Genomic DNA, 18083 nt, shown 5'->3' with positions numbered 1-18083 from the left:
TGTATCGGAGACTGAGTGCACCGCATGTGTGTGTGCGTGCATGCACCCACCCATCGAACGAGGACGTGATGAGACAAGAAAACACAGGTTCCATTGTTCTTACACTTCACAGCACTGAACTTAGTTTATGTCGAATAGGTTGACTTCAGGAGGCCAATCTAAGAGAGCTGTAGAATGTCTTACTCTTGGATTTCACGTGGCTGTTTCATCGACAAACCTGCGGTCGGTCTCATCCCGCCGTGTGTTGGTGGTGTGCCACATCAAAAGGCTTCATTAATTGTCACACCTACATGATGTTGATGATCGCATTTACATAGATTTAGGTCAGAACATGAACAGTAACGATCTGTGATGTTAAAACTGTTCAGTGTGGGTTATATCATCTTTGGTCTTCCAAGATAAAGAGAATAAAATCATAGAGTCTATGGTGAGGATAAACTTTGAGAATTTGTGGCTCATTTTCCATGTCTCATTGCCATTAGATCAATTAGAAAGATTTAGACAATGATAATTTCAGATGGAACGTCGCAGGTTGGTTACAGCAAGAGTGAGGTTGACTACGTGTTCTCTTCCGAGTACAAAAAGCTGAGACTTCGTGTTCTCTTCTGAGAACAAAAAGCTGAGCCACTCCCGTCTCTTTCCCTCGGTATCCCGTCATGGGGAGAGAGAGAGAGAGAGAGGTACAAAGCGACAAATACGATGGAAATCTCGGACGGTGCTGAGGACCCTCAGTTGGGCACAGCACAGTAGCGGAAGCAGCAGCATGAAACACAGCTGTTCTCCCATGACCTCTGCTCCTCTCTCTCTCTCTCTCTCTCTGTTTAATTGCCCGTGTCACATGAAGAGGGCAATCGCTTGTGCAACTTGGAATGGGACGTCACGAGAGTGGCGCAGGAGAATGCAAGGAATAACATCCCATTATTACCTTCTTTTCTCTCTCTTTTAATGGATCCCTTGAGCTGCATCTAAAGGTAGATTACAGCTCTAAGTTGTGGTGAGATGGATGATGATGCGTGCTGTGACAATGACGAGGATGATAGACGAGTTTTACGTGTGAGAAAGTTCTCGACATAACCAGTTATAACTACAATCGTGGCAGAGAAAAGACACATCTATAATTCTTGAAGATGAGGTACTGATGGACACTTGCAACAACCAGTTAAATGGGACCAAAATAAATTCCACCAAAACACTCTTGATCTTACAAGTACACCTTGAACAAGCATTAGTGTTAGAATGGCCATCGTAAATCGATCAAAACAGATGTAATTCTCACCTTTCTGCTTGTAAAGTAAGACCAAAATATATTTGTTGTTCAGTAACCACAGCAAAATTCCTCGGAGAAAACAAGCAAAGAGGAAAAGGCAGCACTTTGCTCATTGTCACCCTGGAATGGAGCATTAATTTCCGGAAGAAATTTGAGCAAACCTTGGACTGAGAAGGACATGCAAAGGATGAAGAAGTCAGCATTTGCTAGCTGTAAGTCATAGATTCTTGACCATTTGTGACCGAATTGAATGAATGTGGCCATGATAGTTCAGTCTACCTAAGTCTACTCTCTATGATCTATCTATTCATGGCAGAGTAGTCTTATTCTATTCTGCACTTAGAACCACACATCTCAGTGTATACACCGACTTACAGTAGTCAAAACTTGCCCAGGAGCAAGAAGAAGAGCTAACCTGTTGAGCTAATTTCCATTTCAAGAGATGAGGATGCTGCCTGCACACGAAGGCCACATGCACCAATCGAACATTACAGATAACAAGGAAGCAGATCGAATGTTATCAGCCGGATTACCAGGAGATCTTCTATTAATGTCCCTCAAAATCTTTCTTAATTAGTTTAATCAGTTAAACCAACACTAAATGCTTTGATGTTGTCCTTTATGCTTAGATCTACCTCAACGTCTGGCCATTCTCGTCCATCTCTTCTATAGAAGAGCACGCTTTCTCATACTCTGTACATAAAGAAAGCCAAAGTAAATGACCGAGGGAAAAGAAGGGGACAAAGAGACATTAAGAATGGAGAAGAATTAGACTTGCGGTGCTGCAGAGAACTCTTTTCAGTGATCACGTTTCAAGGAATTTAAGATTACTTCTAGACATTGCAAGTGTACATAGGAATGCAATTATTAAGAAGACAGTGTAATGATATCATTGCAGGAGAAAGAAAGACCAAACAAAGGGAAAAAGTGAACGCAAAGATAGAAAAGAAATACAAGGAAATTGCAGAGCCGTTTTGATGGCTAATATATATACAATAAATGTGGAATTTAAAGCTTCGGAATTCTGTGGAAGGAAATGATGCCTTCGTATTCTTCTGACTGCATTGAAGGTGGCGATCTTGGCGAACAGTACTAGGCTACTATGGGAACAAGAATGGGTCTGTGGAGGGGCACTGTGGGAAGAGAAGTGTAGCGGTGCTGCCATCGAACGGGGACAGTTGGAAAGCCTTTCTTGTCACCTCCCATTCACACTCTCCCATTCATTCACATTCATTCTCCTCGTTGCTTTCCTGCGGTCTGCTTCCTTCCTCCGTTTGCTTCTTCCTCTGCCTCCTTCCTTTCGCTTTACAGATAGTAGGCGGCGTAGAGACAAAGCGCGTGAAAGGGAGAGGATGCAGCGGCGCAGGTCGACGCCGGCCGGCATCTCGACGCTGCGGTGGGCGCTAACGTGCGCCATCGGAGCTGTCGCTGTCGGTGCGCTGGTGGCCGTCCACGTGTTCCTCCTCCCCTCCGCCGCCGTCCCCGACGCCTTCAAGCTCCCCAAGGCATCTCCTCCTCCTCTATTCTTTTTCTTTTGGTTTCCCCTCCTCAAAGGAGGCTTCTTTACGTTGCTCCAAACCTAAACATTCCCACATTTCTGGCTTTCTTGATTCTTGAAAGGAGATTAGGTGACGATTTCTTGATTCTGTTCTGTGACATTTGGCCGCCTACACCGGTTATGTAGGCGTATATTTATGTATTCTTTAATCAATGACTGAATATTTTGATACGCAAAAGCGGAAAAAGATCCAATTTTTAGGACTTGGATTTATGATCCTTTGCCCACATCTATGATATGACCCGATTTTGTGGTGGCGGTGGTGATGTTTAGCAACGTGAGATTGGATACCGGCGAACGGCTAACGAGCTCGGCTGGACCCAGGAAATCGCGCATCCCCAACTCGCCAAGCTTCGGATTTCCACTCAGAAGGTAATCTTGTACTACGTGTCACGGAATGTTGCTTTAGTTATTGATGGGTTACAGCTGTTGTTGTTGTTGCATTTGGCAAATTATTATGCTCTTGTATCCCTTTTTGAGTTTTTGTTTTTTGTTTTTCGGTGTATAATGGGTCATTTATGGTCAAGAATGTGTTTTTGGCTCCTCTAATTGGTTTCACTCTCTCTATACTTTGCAGGTGGGCATCACGGTGTCAGATTCTTGGTTCGCGAAGTTGTGGAAGCCTCCGGCAAATCGTAATTTTGTGCCCTGTGTCGCTCCCAGTTCATCTTTTCTGCGTAAGGGAGCACGATAGGATTATGTCGATCTTTTGGTTTTTGTACTGTATTTTTTTCCTGCTTTACTTCATGTGATCCACTAACATTTTATTCAATTTGATATTTTTCAGCTCCTTCTCAATCGAGGGGCTACTTGCTAGTTCATGCCAATGGTGGGTTAAACCAAATGCGAGCTGGGGTATGCAGTGGTTGCTCTCTCTCTCTCCCTCTCTCTCTCTCTCTCTCTCTCTCTCACTTGACCATTTTTTTATGTTGTAACCCCTCATTGTCTACAAACAAGTTATGAGAAAGCAGCAAAGTACACCCACACAAACCTTATTAGAAAAATGTAGCAGCATGAAAAAGATATTGATGTCAATCTAGTACTTGCCCTACATCTTGGTAAAAGTATATTGAATATGTAGTTGCATGGGCCTAAACCTGTTTGCTTGCTGCATTTCCAATGTCAAGTTTCAAACTAGTATGAACAGGAGAACTTAGCATGTATGTTTCATTGTTGAGTAAAGAATTTAGCTGAAGACTCTGGTACCTTGAGCTTTGGAAACTAAAAAACGTATCCTGGAGAATGCTTAAGTCAGGTCTGTAGATAGAAGAGTATATGCTCATAAGTTAGATTATGGGGGATGGGAACAGTAAATAATTTGCAAGAAGAAAGAAATCATCGTATCATTTTCCAATTCCATATTAGTAATTATCAAAGTCGAGGAAACTCTTTTTCATTCATTAGGATGTCTAGTGCTTCTAAGACAGTCTTCTTTCTTGCTAATTTTTGATGCTTTGTTACCTAACTATGCTATTACCCAAACCTTTCTCCAAAAGATTGATGAATTGACCTAACTTGGTGATAGTCTCTGGCAAATCCAAGTAGCCCAACCGATTTCCCATGCTACCAGTGATCTTTCCTAGTGCCCACTTTCCAGCAGATCTCAAATCTATTCCAACCCATCTAATAAACTATGAGTTCTGGTTCCGTATCCCAATTACATCAACTAACCCAGAAACTGATATGTGTACCTTCATTCATGTCATCGATGCCATTACCTCCATGTTGGCTACGTTTTTTTTTTTATGGCCTCTAAATAATTTGATTGAACATAGTAAGTTTTTGTGCTAAATTTGTTATTGATGTTTTACAGGCAATCAGGTCATGATTGATGGACCTTTAGTTAATTTTGTTTGCCACTTCTTTCTTTTTCAAATGCATCAAATGAGATTCTTGGTTGTGTATCCTATTCCTTAATTAATAATATAATCTATAGCTTACACAGATACCTGTTGTATTTACAGAAAGCTATTTTGCATCGTGTAAAACTTATGATGTCTATCCTTTATGGTTTTTATTTATTTAATATATTACTGGTTGAAACCTCATGAGTATTGTCATTATGAATGGCAGATATGTGACATGGTAGCCGTTGCACGATTGATTAATGCCACACTTGTTATTCCTCAACTTGATAAAAGATCGTTTTGGCAAGATTCTAGGTACGAGTTTTTTCTTGTTTGTTTTTTATTATGTAGTAGAAGCACTTGAATTACATAGATGTTGTTGGTAAAAATCATCCACATGTGTTTGTGCTAAGAACTGTCTCTCATACATGTTCCTAAAGCTACTATAAGCATATAACTAGAAGTCACCGTCATGTGGTAGGTTCCAAACTAGTCTTTGTTATGTTTCTAATACAGTGATAAAGTACTGCTATTTAATTCAGTTCATATAGGTGAATTTGCATATGCTTAGGTGCCTCTGATGCTTTTCATGTTTATGTGCCAGCAATTTCTCTGACGTTTTTGATGAAGAACATTTCATCCACACCTTGGCTGATGATGTCGAAGTTGTAAAGAAACTACCAAAAGAACTGATGACAGCTGCAAAAGCAGTAATACATTTTCGAAGCTGGTCAGGACTAGATTACTATCAAGATGAGATATCACACGTGTGGGATAAATATCAGGTATATTTGCTGATATCTTGAAGTTCATCTCGTATCCTTCTACTAATATACAATAGTCATAAGTGATAATATTTCTAATCTAGGTCTTCTCTTGGCAGGTTATCAAAGCTGCCAAGTCAGATTCACGTCTTGCAAACAATAACCTTCCTCCTGACATTCAAAAACTTCGTTGCCGTGCTTTTTATGAGGCTCTCAGATTTGCTCCACGGATTGAGGCACTAGGAAAAGTATGTCTTTTATACTATCTGTTTGCTGCTAATTAATTCTTGTCCTACAACCATGATTTTTTTTTCTTCTTAATCTGTAGTTATTGGTGGAGAGAATGAGGTCTTACGGTCGATATATTGCTTTGCACTTGCGTTATGAAAAGGACATGCTTGCTTTTAGTGGGTGCACGTATGGCTTGTCTTCGGTTGAATCTGATGAATTGGCAAGAATTAGGTATTTTACAAAATACCAATTCTGGATTCTGGGTAGAAGTCGAATGTTTGTTTTATTCCATTAAACATGTTTCTTCTTTCTTCAGAGAGAACATTTCATATTGGAAGGTTAAAGAAATTGATCCCCAAGAACAAAGGGCCAAAGGGTATTGTCCATTGACCCCAAAGGAGGTTGGAATCTTTCTTTCTTCTCTTGGGTATCCATCGAATACTCCAATATATGTTGCAGCAGGGGCGATATATGGAGGCGGCTCTCATTTGTCTGATCTAGAATCTCGCTTTCCCATTTTATTAAGCAAGGTATGAAATGCATGGCTTCGCAAAATTCAAGAGGTAGCTTATTATGAGACTTGCTTTGGTTTAAACTCTTTTATGTTCAGGAACCTTTTCCTATGGTGGTCATATTTTGTACTAGTACACTGTTCCTTTCTACCCTTCTTCCACAAACACACAAACAATAATTTTTCAATTTCCCGCTAACATTGGCAATTATGTAACTTACGTCTGCGTTATTCAAAACTAGTCATCACAGATGAATATAAATTGTCTTTATGGATTGTCAATAACCATTAGAGCTGCACTTTGGTGGTACTTCCTACTTGCCTGAATTAGACTGACCAAACAAAAAGGTGGTTAAACATAAAGGTCTCAATTCTCTACTTCCTCTCCATTTGTAAAGTTATTTAGATCCCTCCAATATCAGTTATGAAGTGAATATTTGAACTCATCATCCTTATTCTCTTATAGAAGAATATTAGGAACTACTCAGCCCTCTAAAATTTTGTTATTAACTTCTCTACCATATTATTTTATCTTGTTAAATTTTGATGGAAGGAAATCGTTTGGCGATATATCTGAGTTAGATTAAGACATCTATCATGTTTGACTATTAGATTGTACAGCCATCAATTAATAAAAGAGTCAAGAACCACATTTGGTGGATATGCCACCAACTCTTATATTTGTAGAGATGTGTATGTTCTAAATACAACCGTGATGTTTCTGTCTAAATCTCCATTTGGCTAACACAGTAAGTGTCCTCAAAATCCTAGGTTAGACAATGTAGAGAATGTTTAAGTTAATCTACCTGAAGTTTGGATCTGAGATTCCACAAAAATGCAATACTACTAATCGGTATTGTTATAGTGACTAAACAATGCGGTGCTGTTAGATTACCATTTTCATAAAGTGCCACATGCATCTCTCTTGCTTGTCTGTCTTTGCAATGCTGGGCCATGAGGAACATGGCATGTTGTTCAGTATTGTCTTAACTCTGAAGCCCTATCGGCATGACCTGATCTTCTGATTTGGTCTTAAATTACAAACTTTGTTGCAGGAGAAATTGGCATCTGCAGAAGAGCTTGAACCTTTCAAAGATTATGCCTCACAAATGGCCGCACTTGACTACATTGTATCGGTGGAAAGCGACGTATTTGTCCCCTCATATTTAGGGAATATGGCAAGGGCAGTTGAGGGTCACCGCCGCTTCCTTGGCCACAGGAAAACAATTAATCCTAACAGGTAATATTAGGGTATGTGCGAGTGTTCCCCTCCTTATCCATGAAAGGCTTTCGAGTTTATGGAACCTTTTGTCTACCTTGCATGCAGAAAGGATCTTGTTCAGCTGTTTGATAAGATCAATCGAGGATCTCTCAAAGAGGGGAAGAAGTTATCAAATATTATTGTAGAGATTCATAAGAGACGGTAGGTGACAGTGTGAACATTATGTTTCTGTTTTCTTCAATATGGTGTTACCTAAACTATAATTTTTTGACGACAGGCAAGGTTCTCCCCGCAAAAGGAAAGGTCCCATTCCTGGCACGAGGGGTGTGGAAAGGTTTCGGTCCGAAGAAGCATTCTATGAGAACCCTCTGCCAGATTGTTTGTGCCAGCAGGAACACGAAGAGTTCGATAACTCACCTGTGCATAGATAAATTGGTATACACCGAAGCCCCATATGGAGCATCATGTCCTACACCTGATGGCTTGGCAAAAGATTGATACCCTCCAGCTAACATCCGATGAGGTGTTGGAATCTCGACATGCTTGACCCTATTGTTGGGATGAACCGATGAAGTCGATCTCTTGTTTTGCAGACTTAAAAGAGAAGCTGATGAGAAGGATTCGGAAAGCAACTACTGGAACAACTGCTGTAACAGCATGCATAAAGCAAGCATATTGGAAATAAGATGACTCATAGCACTAGTTTTCATGTTCCTATATATATATACAATTGAACAAAAATCAGCAGGGGGTGTCTCAAATCTGTACATCAACCACATGATGATCTTTCATATTTTATTGAAAAGTTCAGTTAAAACTTGATTCAATTGTTCTAATTAGTAATTATGGAGAAATCAAACCTTTGTATTTGGTTTCTCCGTTTCTTGTGATTCTATCTCTGGTTCAATTTACGCGACAAAGAGTGGTTTTCTTTAGTGTTTCATATATTGTGTACACTGTGAAAGACAAGATCTTCCACTCAAGTGACATGGCAGAACAATGTAAAACCCTTTTTTTCTGTTTCTACCAGACCTGCTTGATAACTTTTCCAATGTGCTTGTTAAATTACAGAAAATAACATAATTAACACGGGATATGAGAAGTCATATTATCATCCACAATTAAATATGGCACAGAAAATGGCTGGAAAGCTACATATTTAAATCAAAGGAAGACAGAAGGATTTGCAAATTGAAGAGTAATCTTGGCTTCAGATAAAATTACTGAAAGCCATCATCCGAAGGTCTAAGTAGGACAAACTAAGATTTAGCTTTGTCTATATATCACACTACTGAGGAACATGAAATTGCAATTTGGATGGACCATGTTGAAACAAAAATTTGGAAGACATGTTAAATCAAGTTGTGTTGGATTACAGAAAAGAGCATAATCAACACATAGGACATGAGAAGTCATATTATCATCCACAATTGAAATATGGCACTGAAAATGGCTGGAAAACTACATATTTAAACAAAGGAAGACACAAGGATTTACAAACAAAATAGGAATCTCGGCTTCAGATAAAATTACTGAAATCTTAAGCCATCTTCTGAGGGTGTGAGTAGGACAAGCTACAGAAAAGACCTAGTTTTATCTATATTTCACATTGCTGAGGAACATTAAGTTGCAATTTGGATGGACCATGTTGAAAAGAAAATTTGGAAGAAATGATGAATTAAGTTCATAAAAGTGGAAGGCATCTGGAAGATTATAAAAGGGCGAAGAAGAGAACCAGCAGGGCACTAAAAGTAGATAATAAAAACTGGGCAGACAAACTTGTGGTAGTGGCATCAAAGTAAAAATGTTAACAATAACAAATTATAAGTGGGGATGGGAGCTCATCTAATTAGATATCATAAGTGAAAACAAAAGGTAAACACAGGTGAAATATTTTTCACCAGATTATCTCATCTCATGAGTACTTCACAGATCAAAATCTCTAATCAACAGTTCAACACTAAGTACTGAATCAAACACTATCGTAGTTTCTTGTTTGCAGCAAGCTACATGTTAGCATATTGTCATTGGATGCTGAAAGAGAACTAGCCAGGTTTACATCTGTGGTTTCAGTGTATTCCTCAGTATACATATATCCAATATGGTCAAGTTTGCTATAAACATTATTTTTGTGAAATGGCCTTTACCTTCTTCACAACAGGTGCATAAATCCATAGGCACTAGATTAAGAATAAGAAATATGCCAATCAATTACAACAACACTTGGATTATTATCAGGAATACTGCAAGCAAGCTAAAACACCATCTGCTTCTCATTGTAAAAGCAGACAAGAAAAAAAGAAAAAAAAAAAGCAAAATAAAAGATAAGCAATCCCACCAATCATAATTAACTGATGGTGATCTTTCAAAGAGGACCTGCTGAGTTGCCATGCTACTTAAGAAGAGGGATTCTTCTGATTACCACACGAAATCATATAGTATCACACTCACCACAATTGCAAAGGCATTTACAGCGGATATCGAATGGCAAGAGTGGCACCTGTCTCATGTTTTGTAGCGGAAGGCCGAAATTCTTGGTGCTTTCAACTTGAGGATGCCCTTATGAAACTAAATTAATGACCTCTTCAATGATCCAAATTTCTGATCACTGTCAACTGAAGGAGTAAGCATTCTTTATGCTCTTAGTCGCACAACAATACAAGATATGTCATCTTTGCTGTCTCTGTTCAGTGCCTCAGCGGTCAGCTGCCTTGCTGCTGCTTGTGGATCTTTAAACCTTCTAGCAATATTAACTGCCTCTTCATTGCTCATAACCTAAATTATTTCATGGCAGCAACATAGTTAATTTTTATAACTGTCTGAAACTATCAAAACAATAACACAAAAGTGCTTCGGGATTAAAGAAGAAACCTTCCATATACCATCACTAGCAAGGATGAGTAGCTCGGTCTCCCCAGTAACATTTTCACAACGTATATCAGGATCTGACCGCAAATGTGATTTAAGACTCTTGTCCCCAAAGGCACGGGAAACAGCTAACTGGCCATTAACTCTTGGGACATCTCCTGATAAAAGAGGGGAAGAAAGAAGATTTACACGTAATTTCCATCCTTGCATAATTCATTGCTGAATGGCTTAAGAACACAGGTATTTCACAAACAAGAGGGGCATCTCCATTAACAAAGCTTAACTATATGAGTCTGAAGCATGAATATCCAAACTCAGATAGAGTACGAACATCCATGCTTTCGACGAGGCACGGTGGCATGAAACCAGAAGTACAGAGTATCCCTTTCTGAATAATGGAAGACGTATATGACATATGATGAATTTAAAGGAGAATAGAATGACAAAGTTAGTCAATTGTGAAAGGTTATTGATAGTTTGATACCATTACAGATGTAAATTAAACAAGCTGAGTCTGAGGACAATAAGGATTATGATGGAAAATGTATAACCAGAGGAAACTGTTCAATTAACAACAAACTTATGTCTACTGGAAATTGTTCAATAGTCAAAATTATAAATAATAGCCTAATCTATTACATGTAAACACAAGCCAAGACAGATGAATACTGTTCTGCTCAAGATCAAGTCCATTGCTCGGAAATCATGTTCAACTTCACCTCAAGCTTAAAATGAGATCATGAACAAAGACAAGCCAAGCTTAGGCTTAAATAACAATCCATCGAGTATTTGAATTCAGCTTATCTTACAAGCAAGGTCTATAAAGATTACTAAAATTGGTTTGTTTTGTCAGATGATGTGCAATTTTTCCAGAACTCGAGCTATTTTATGTGGACTCACATTTGCAATGCCAAGTTTCACAAAATGCTATTCCAAAGAAGGTTACATATTGTTGGGTATTCTATTTTGGGTTGTTCAATAAATATTTTCAGAAACTGTGTAACTGAATTTATATATGAGTCAGGATTCCTTCATTTTTTTACTTTGATGCTCTCTGGAAACATATTACCAATGTTCTAAAGCAACTGATCCTGATCTGGATTGGATCAATTGGTCTGTCTAATAACCCCCTGATATTAGGGATAGTGTCAGCCAACTAGTCCAATGTTGGGTGAGGACTAACTCGAGTCAGAGAAACAAATGTCCCAACTTTAATCTTGTTCTAATGGGAACAGTCACCTGTGACTCAAGTCTTTGGCATGTGGATAGGAAGATTAGGAGAGAAGGTTACATTCCCACCCGTTCTTCTACATGCCTCATATGACAAGCAACAAAGAGGAGGTGGGGAAGAGACGAGGAGTTTTTTTTATCTACTTTTTCTATAAATTTCTGATATCTTCGTTCTTTAGTATCAGTTCATATTTGCAGAATCTCTGATCTCACATTCTAAATAAGTGATCCAGCTAACCTTGAGAATCTTTTATTCTTCTTTTGAAATGTTGATATGTTCTTAGTCCTGAAACTCAAAACCTTATTTACTACATCAAGCTATATTTTCACATCAGCTGGTTACACTAACAAGTCAAAAATACATATTAATGCACAAGGTTGGAGGGAGATAGCACATTAGCATGTAACTGAACGTTCATAGCAAGAAAAGGACAAAACTAATGCACAAAGCTTCCCCAGTGCGGGGTCTAGGAGAATCAATGTACATAGCCTTATCCTTACAAAGAGAGAGACTATTTCTGTGACTAGAACCCTAGTCAGCCAGGCTGCCAGTCTGCAAAGGAGCATCCGTACCATAGTATCAAAGGTAAAAAGCATTATCAAAATGTTACTAAAGCATAGGCTGCCAATAAGTACCTGGCATGTTTGAGACAAAGCCACCTTTATTCTCGATACTTCCTCGTTCAGTACTGGGATCGTGATCAATTGTCAATTGTAATACCTGTTGACCTTTTGCAAGAACTGCTCGTGAGTCACCAATATTAGCAACCCACAATTTCCTGCCATTAATGAGAATTGCAGTAACCGCAGTTGAACCACCTCGCCCAAGATCAGGACTGTGTGAAAGAATTGCCTTGTCTGTTTTTTCATAGGCATTTGCAATGGCCACATCCGGATTGGTCCAAAATTGTTCCTATATCATGGGGAACAAAACATAAGGATATGCCTTTTATTTGCTTGAAGTTGTTTATAACCATGACAATAAGATATACATATTTGGCTTGAAAGCTAATGCAAAAGGTAGAAAATAATGGATAATGCACCTCTTTTAAAATATTAGTAAATAGATGCTTCTGTAAATAGGCAGGCACAATATTTCCCAAATGACCATCAAATATAGCAAATAAACCGAGCTCCTGTCCTCTCATATTAATGAACTTGGCAACATGATAATCCTCCATTGGATGATTGGTTTTCCCTTTTACAAGGTTAAATCCATAAGTAACTTTTGTGCGACCTTGAGAACTTCTCCCTTTACCGGCATCAGATGAGGAACCTGCAAACTACATAGAAAAACTTTAAGCCTAAAGAACCTGCACCAGTATGGCCCTTTTAGTAGAAGATCGTTATGGCTTGCAAGTTAAAAGTCCAGCAGAAAAGATACCAAACTAGGAACCGGAAAACCAAGGTATGGTATGAGTACACAGGCCATCAACATGAACACAAAAACACACCCAATATGCAAGTTACATCCTACAGCATATAGATAACTTCAGTTGGGACTTACGGCTTTGTTGCTGTTGTTATTGTTGTAATAAAAACTTTAACTATCCTCACATATTGGTTTCAGAGTTCAAATCATGCAGTAAGGTAGCTGAAAAATCAAAACAAGATTATCCATTGAAAGCTAATGTTTTAAAGCTTGTTTAGTGCCTATATCCTTTTTATGCACATAACAAACTTTCTCCTTATCGTGGCAGTGTTGTTCAACTTTACAGTTGGTTTTAACGTTATATCATTTGTGAAAGTAGATTAAAGCTAATAATGGATAGGCATATTTGATGAAGTAGATTATATGTGAGCCTCAACAGAGGCCTTAACATGTAAGTGAACATTCATCACTTTTATGTATATACTCAAGTTTTAGAATAGATGCATAGTCCTACAGGTGACAAGATTAAGGAGCCAGTTATTTTCTAGAAATCTAAAGGCAACAATAAATATAACTGTTGTTATTTTGTATAACTTTCTCATTTTCCACTTAAATAGATTGCATTTGGCAAATTCTCTTTGTATTCAGCTGTAGATGTGATTTGATCCAATGTTTGTAGTTTAAAGCATTATTTTAGTTTTTTCCAAGCATTGTGTATTGTTTATGTGGTGGTAAGAATGGCTAGGAGTGTGGGAACTAGAAAGAATATATATATATATAACATAAAAGAATGGACCTGCCTAACTAAATGGTTCTTGAAAGTTGAAACTATAAACCTCGAAAAAAAAATATTTTGCAATATGCAAAAGCCACTAGGCAAAAGAAAAAATAGTGGTATTGATGTCATTTTTTTTGTTTTAAAATAACATCCTAACTAAAATTCCGACAAGGCAAATCGCCTATTTCCACCTTAAGATCCTTTTTGAGCTACAATAGCCATATATAAAAAAGAGAGAATTCCACAAATGAGAGACACAAAAATGGTTGACCAGGAAGTCAAACAGTCCACATTTGGGTTTGCAAACATAACCAGCAAAAACAAACCTCTTTATCCAGATATTATCATACAACCACAGCAGTGCATTAATATATGAGGAGATAAACTGAGAAATCAGGAACATAAGAAGTAAACAAAAACAACCCACAAATAACAGAGAAAAGAAACGAAACAACACATTGTCCTTCATGTATAATTACGAATATATGACTTGAAAAAGGCATCCAGTAATCATTCTAACACATTTGCTTGGACTCTATTTTACCATTAATATGATTGAAGGACTTAGATTAAATAGAAATAGATCATCAATTCAGATGAACCAACTCTTAGCCGGACTGCTTCTAATCAAATGATCAGGGGCTTTGATACAAAGTGATTAGAGGAGTCTATCCAGCTGCTTAATCCAGTTTAAACTTCCTAAACTCCAAATCAGAAATATATTGACTAGTCTCCAAGTTAAACCCCAGAATGAAGTTTCAGTTCTAAAGAATTAAATCTGATCAATACATTGGACAACTCCAGCCCTAGACAAGCCTAGATCTGCAGCATAAAGGTTTCTTCACAAGAAAGAAGGAAATAACTTTTCAAATGAAAGCCACCAACAAAGGACAAAGCACCATGAAAAACACTGTAAAAGACTCAAAATTGTATATATATGTTTCTGGAAGGATAGAATTTATCAACTGAAATAATGAAACCATCTAAACGTTACAAACAGGACACTCTGATCACTCCATCTTTAATGCAAATCGCCAGAGATTTGTAATTTCATTAAAGATTTACATGTTTATTATCATCGGAGAAAACCTTTTGCTGTTTCAGTTGAATGCACAAATTCCACCATGAAGGTAAGCTAATTGATCATTTCAAAGGGTTTTTATACTTTTGACTTTTATATTTATTAAAAAGACCCCTTTTTTCCCGGAACAGTCAAGATTACTCTGAGCCTCGAAACTTTTGATTATATGTAGCGCCACCAACTTCGGTGACAATAACAAGAAACACCAAGCCTAACCAAAAATCAGCCACTAAGAGAGAACGAAACGAGAGGGGAAAAAGTACTTAAAACTGTTATACAACATATCGAAAGTTGTACATAGACAAATCTTTGCTCACCAACCTTTGAAACTTCAACATTTTCCTCAATAACAACAGCAAAAGGAAAACGAAGGGATACGATCGAACTAAAACCCAGAATTCCACTAACAAGGTTAAGAAAAAAAAAAAGAACGTGTACCAATTAGAAACAAGGGTTAGGGCCAAAAAGAAGAGGAGCACAACAAGAAGAAATCAGTCTGTACCAACCAGGGAGAGCAGAAACTGAAGCGATCAAGGCGAAAATATTTGCTTAGATAAGCAAATAACAAGATACAGGACTAGGTCTAAGTCTATCTCACCTGAGAGGAGGAACCTCTGAAGCAGCAAAATCTATCCATAAAACCCCAACTACCGCAGCCCGCCCCGCTAAATTCTCAACATCAAATCTCTCGCCGCTCCCAAGATTCGATTGTGGCCTCACCGCACTGACAAAAGTTTCAACTTTTTCTAAAAAGAATCCGCTCCGCGTCGCGAAAACGCGCCAAGATCGAATCTTTACTAAAGATCCGATCGCCACTACGAGAGACTGAAGGGGAGACGAGGTTTGGGGAAGATGAACTGCAGTGCAGGCATGAGAATAGTCTGAACCGGGAAGGAAAAAGAAATAAATAAAGAAAGGCGGAGAGCAGTAACAACAATAAATAAAATAAATGATAGCATGCAGCGAAATGTTGACTTTGCTGGCTGCTAATAATACGCATGCTACGTGTCCGACCCAGTGACTATGGAAAATATTTATTACTTTTTAGATAAAATAATGCACCTATACTTTTAGATTCTGGTGATAATTCACGACGTAAACTTAAAGAGTTAGGGAGATAATTGAAAGAAAGAGAATTGTTATCTTTTTGCGTATGCTTGGCTTTCAAAGTTTTCTTTCCTCGTCTTGGACCTTCAGATGAGAGTTCTCGCGTTGGTTGCCTACTCTCTCTCTCTCGTGAAGCCTCATTTCCTGGTGTGAAGTCCTAAGTGGTCGTCGATCGCAATGCTTGTGTCCGGTCCATATGGCGAAGTGGTACTACCGGTGAAGGACAGCGTTAGCCATTCCGGTTCACATATTTGCTCCACAGCGGCTAACTCAGGTTCGACTCTCATTCAGTCCCTGTAGATCCAAAAAATTAACCCATCAGTTTATTTACAGAACAGAAACTTTACAATTTAGTTTGATCAGATCTGATCAACCTATTGGATTTAAACTCACACAAAAAGTATGTACGTGTATATGCATGTATTTTAAAAACTTATTAAGATATATTGAAGGAGGCACTAGCTGAGATAACTAGTAAATAAATCATTGATGCAATGTCAACAATCTATGAAGGGGGGCATAAACAAAAGAAGAGTCACGAACTAATGATCCTGTGGCATTTGATTGAATATGTTTGATGCAGCAAAGACATGTCGGCAGTGGTATATGTTTATATTGTATACAATTTTACACCTTTCTTAATCCAATCTCAGGTGCCATTGCCTTCAATCACTTGTTTCCATGTCGATTTGTTAGTATAAGTATTGGTATTGGGTCAAAGTAGTGGATTAGGTGACTTGAGAAGTGTGTGGGGGTAAAATACTTGCTGCCATTCAATGTCTGCATTGCTTTGGAGACATTTTTTGGCAGCTTTTCCCCATATAATATTGTAGTATGCAGTAACAAAATGCATGGAAGGAAGCACTGTTTACACAGGCCACGAGATGCTGCCACATGAGAGCCTTACTGAAGTTTTCTTTGTAGTAATGGATTGAACAGATCCGATTCTCTTCTCAAAAGCTCAAGGCAAATCTGGTGCAAAACAGGCTTTAAGACGACAGAACTATCACGAATGCCTTTGAAATAGTACCAGTTCCAGGGTTCTGCAAGTTCTGCATGTGAGCAACAGACGAGAACATGAGTCACTGTGAACATGAGAGACTGGCCGTCCTCTTTCATTCTTGGATTTAAGATTCCTCTGAAGCATTTGCAATAATGGCGTGAACACCTCAGCCCTGGGAGATCTGGATTCCCTGCTGCGCCATGTGCCAGTCATATACTGAAAGCAAAAAGATGTTGATGTGTTCAGATAAAAACTCATTCTTCAGATTGTATAATTTTCTAGATAGATGACAGTGAGAGTCTATGGCGAATCTGGATGTATCACAAAGCCCTAACACAGTAGCTACAGCATGCTCAGAGCCTTCAGCTATGAACAACATGCAATCAAAAAATATAACTGAATACACAGTTTACACGATTTTTTGGAGAAGATGAAGCTCAATGAAAGAATATGCAAGAAACATATGAATAACAGCATCGTTATTAGCAGTAGAATAGAAGCTTAATAACTCATGATATGATGTTGAGAGAACAACAAGCTTGACTCAAGCATCTGCACAAACAAAGCAAGCTTACAAGTGGAAATGATGGTGCTTAGGCTGCTTAAAAGAGCAAAATAGGTTTGTGCACTGCTCATGAAAACAATATCTTATTGGAGACATTTTAGAAACAGGAGCTTTCTGAAGGTCTAAAGGAAATTAACAAAGTAAAAATTGTGGCATTGATCTGGGAAGTTTAGACTTATCATCTGTCTACTGACCAAGGCAGCACAGGACATTCATTTGGCCATTTTTGTCTACTTCACATCACAAGCATAAACAAAGAGCAACCAGAATCCTGTCTATATTAGATCTATTGTTCATGATGTCTCTATTAGAAAGCCTTGTCCACTAGTTAAGAGAAACAGATGATACAGAAAGTCAGTATGGTGGGTAAATGAGCACACAAGTAGGTCTAAGGCATTGTTAGCTTAACCAGGGATGATACAAGGCAGAAGTGGAAGAATAATCTATCTGTGCTCGCTCATTCAACAAGAAAAAGGAAGTAGAGTCTGTTCCAAACATGTACCTTTTGGATCACTTGCTACTTCATATGGATGGATCTGCAAATTGTGGCACCTCATTTTTCAGAATAGCAGAATTCCATGACTTTTATCTGATCTGTCCTTTAAGCAGGTGCTATGTTTTCTTTTTCTCTTCAATGTATTTAATAAAAGGTTACACAGAACTTCAATAAGATTTGTAA

General features: G+C 38.3%; 2 protein-coding genes across 4 annotated transcripts; one reads left to right on the top strand and one right to left on the bottom strand.

The window, feature by feature from the left end:
- The first annotated feature begins 2214 nt into the window (after positions 1–2214).
- On the top strand, positions 2215–8227 carry LOC135585930 (O-fucosyltransferase 7-like). The gene is made up of 12 exons (XM_065177975.1): positions 2215–2772; positions 3099–3197; positions 3403–3502; positions 3613–3680; positions 4899–4987; positions 5277–5457; positions 5556–5684; positions 5765–5898; positions 5984–6197; positions 7234–7418; positions 7506–7601; positions 7678–8227. Exons 1-12 carry the CDS (start codon positions 2620–2622, stop codon positions 7829–7831), a joined length of 1602 nt encoding a protein of 533 aa, XP_065034047.1. The 5' UTR covers positions 2215–2619; the 3' UTR covers positions 7832–8227.
- A 1335-nt stretch (positions 8228–9562) lies between these two features.
- Positions 9563–18052, bottom strand: LOC135585365 (probable protein phosphatase 2C 10). Of its 3 annotated transcripts, none has more exons than XM_065178012.1 (7): positions 17907–18052; positions 16867–17055; positions 15328–16130; positions 12542–12781; positions 12135–12411; positions 10272–10426; positions 9563–10175 (listed from the first exon to the last, which is right to left on the bottom strand). In XM_065178012.1, the coding sequence occupies exons 3-7, from the start codon at positions 15364–15366 to the stop codon at positions 10035–10037; spliced, it is 852 nt and encodes a 283-aa protein (XP_065034084.1). In that variant the 5' UTR covers positions 15367–16130; positions 16867–17055; positions 17907–18052; the 3' UTR covers positions 9563–10034. The 3 variants fall into 3 exon arrangements, with proteins under 3 accessions (XP_065034084.1, XP_065034095.1, XP_065034089.1); XM_065178023.1 differs by having other exon boundaries at positions 12542–12774; XM_065178017.1 differs by lacking the exons at positions 15328–16130; positions 16867–17055; positions 17907–18052 and adding an exon at positions 15236–15323.
- Between the last annotated feature and the right edge of the window lie 31 nt (positions 18053–18083).

Source organism: Musa acuminata, chromosome BXJ1-4 (genome assembly GCF_036884655.1).
Source record: "Musa acuminata AAA Group cultivar baxijiao chromosome BXJ1-4, Cavendish_Baxijiao_AAA, whole genome shotgun sequence".
NCBI classification, from domain to species: Eukaryota; Viridiplantae; Streptophyta; class Magnoliopsida; order Zingiberales; family Musaceae; genus Musa; species Musa acuminata.
The sequence above is the reverse complement of the archived record's forward strand: the minus strand, read 5'-3'. Positions and strand labels throughout refer to the sequence as shown.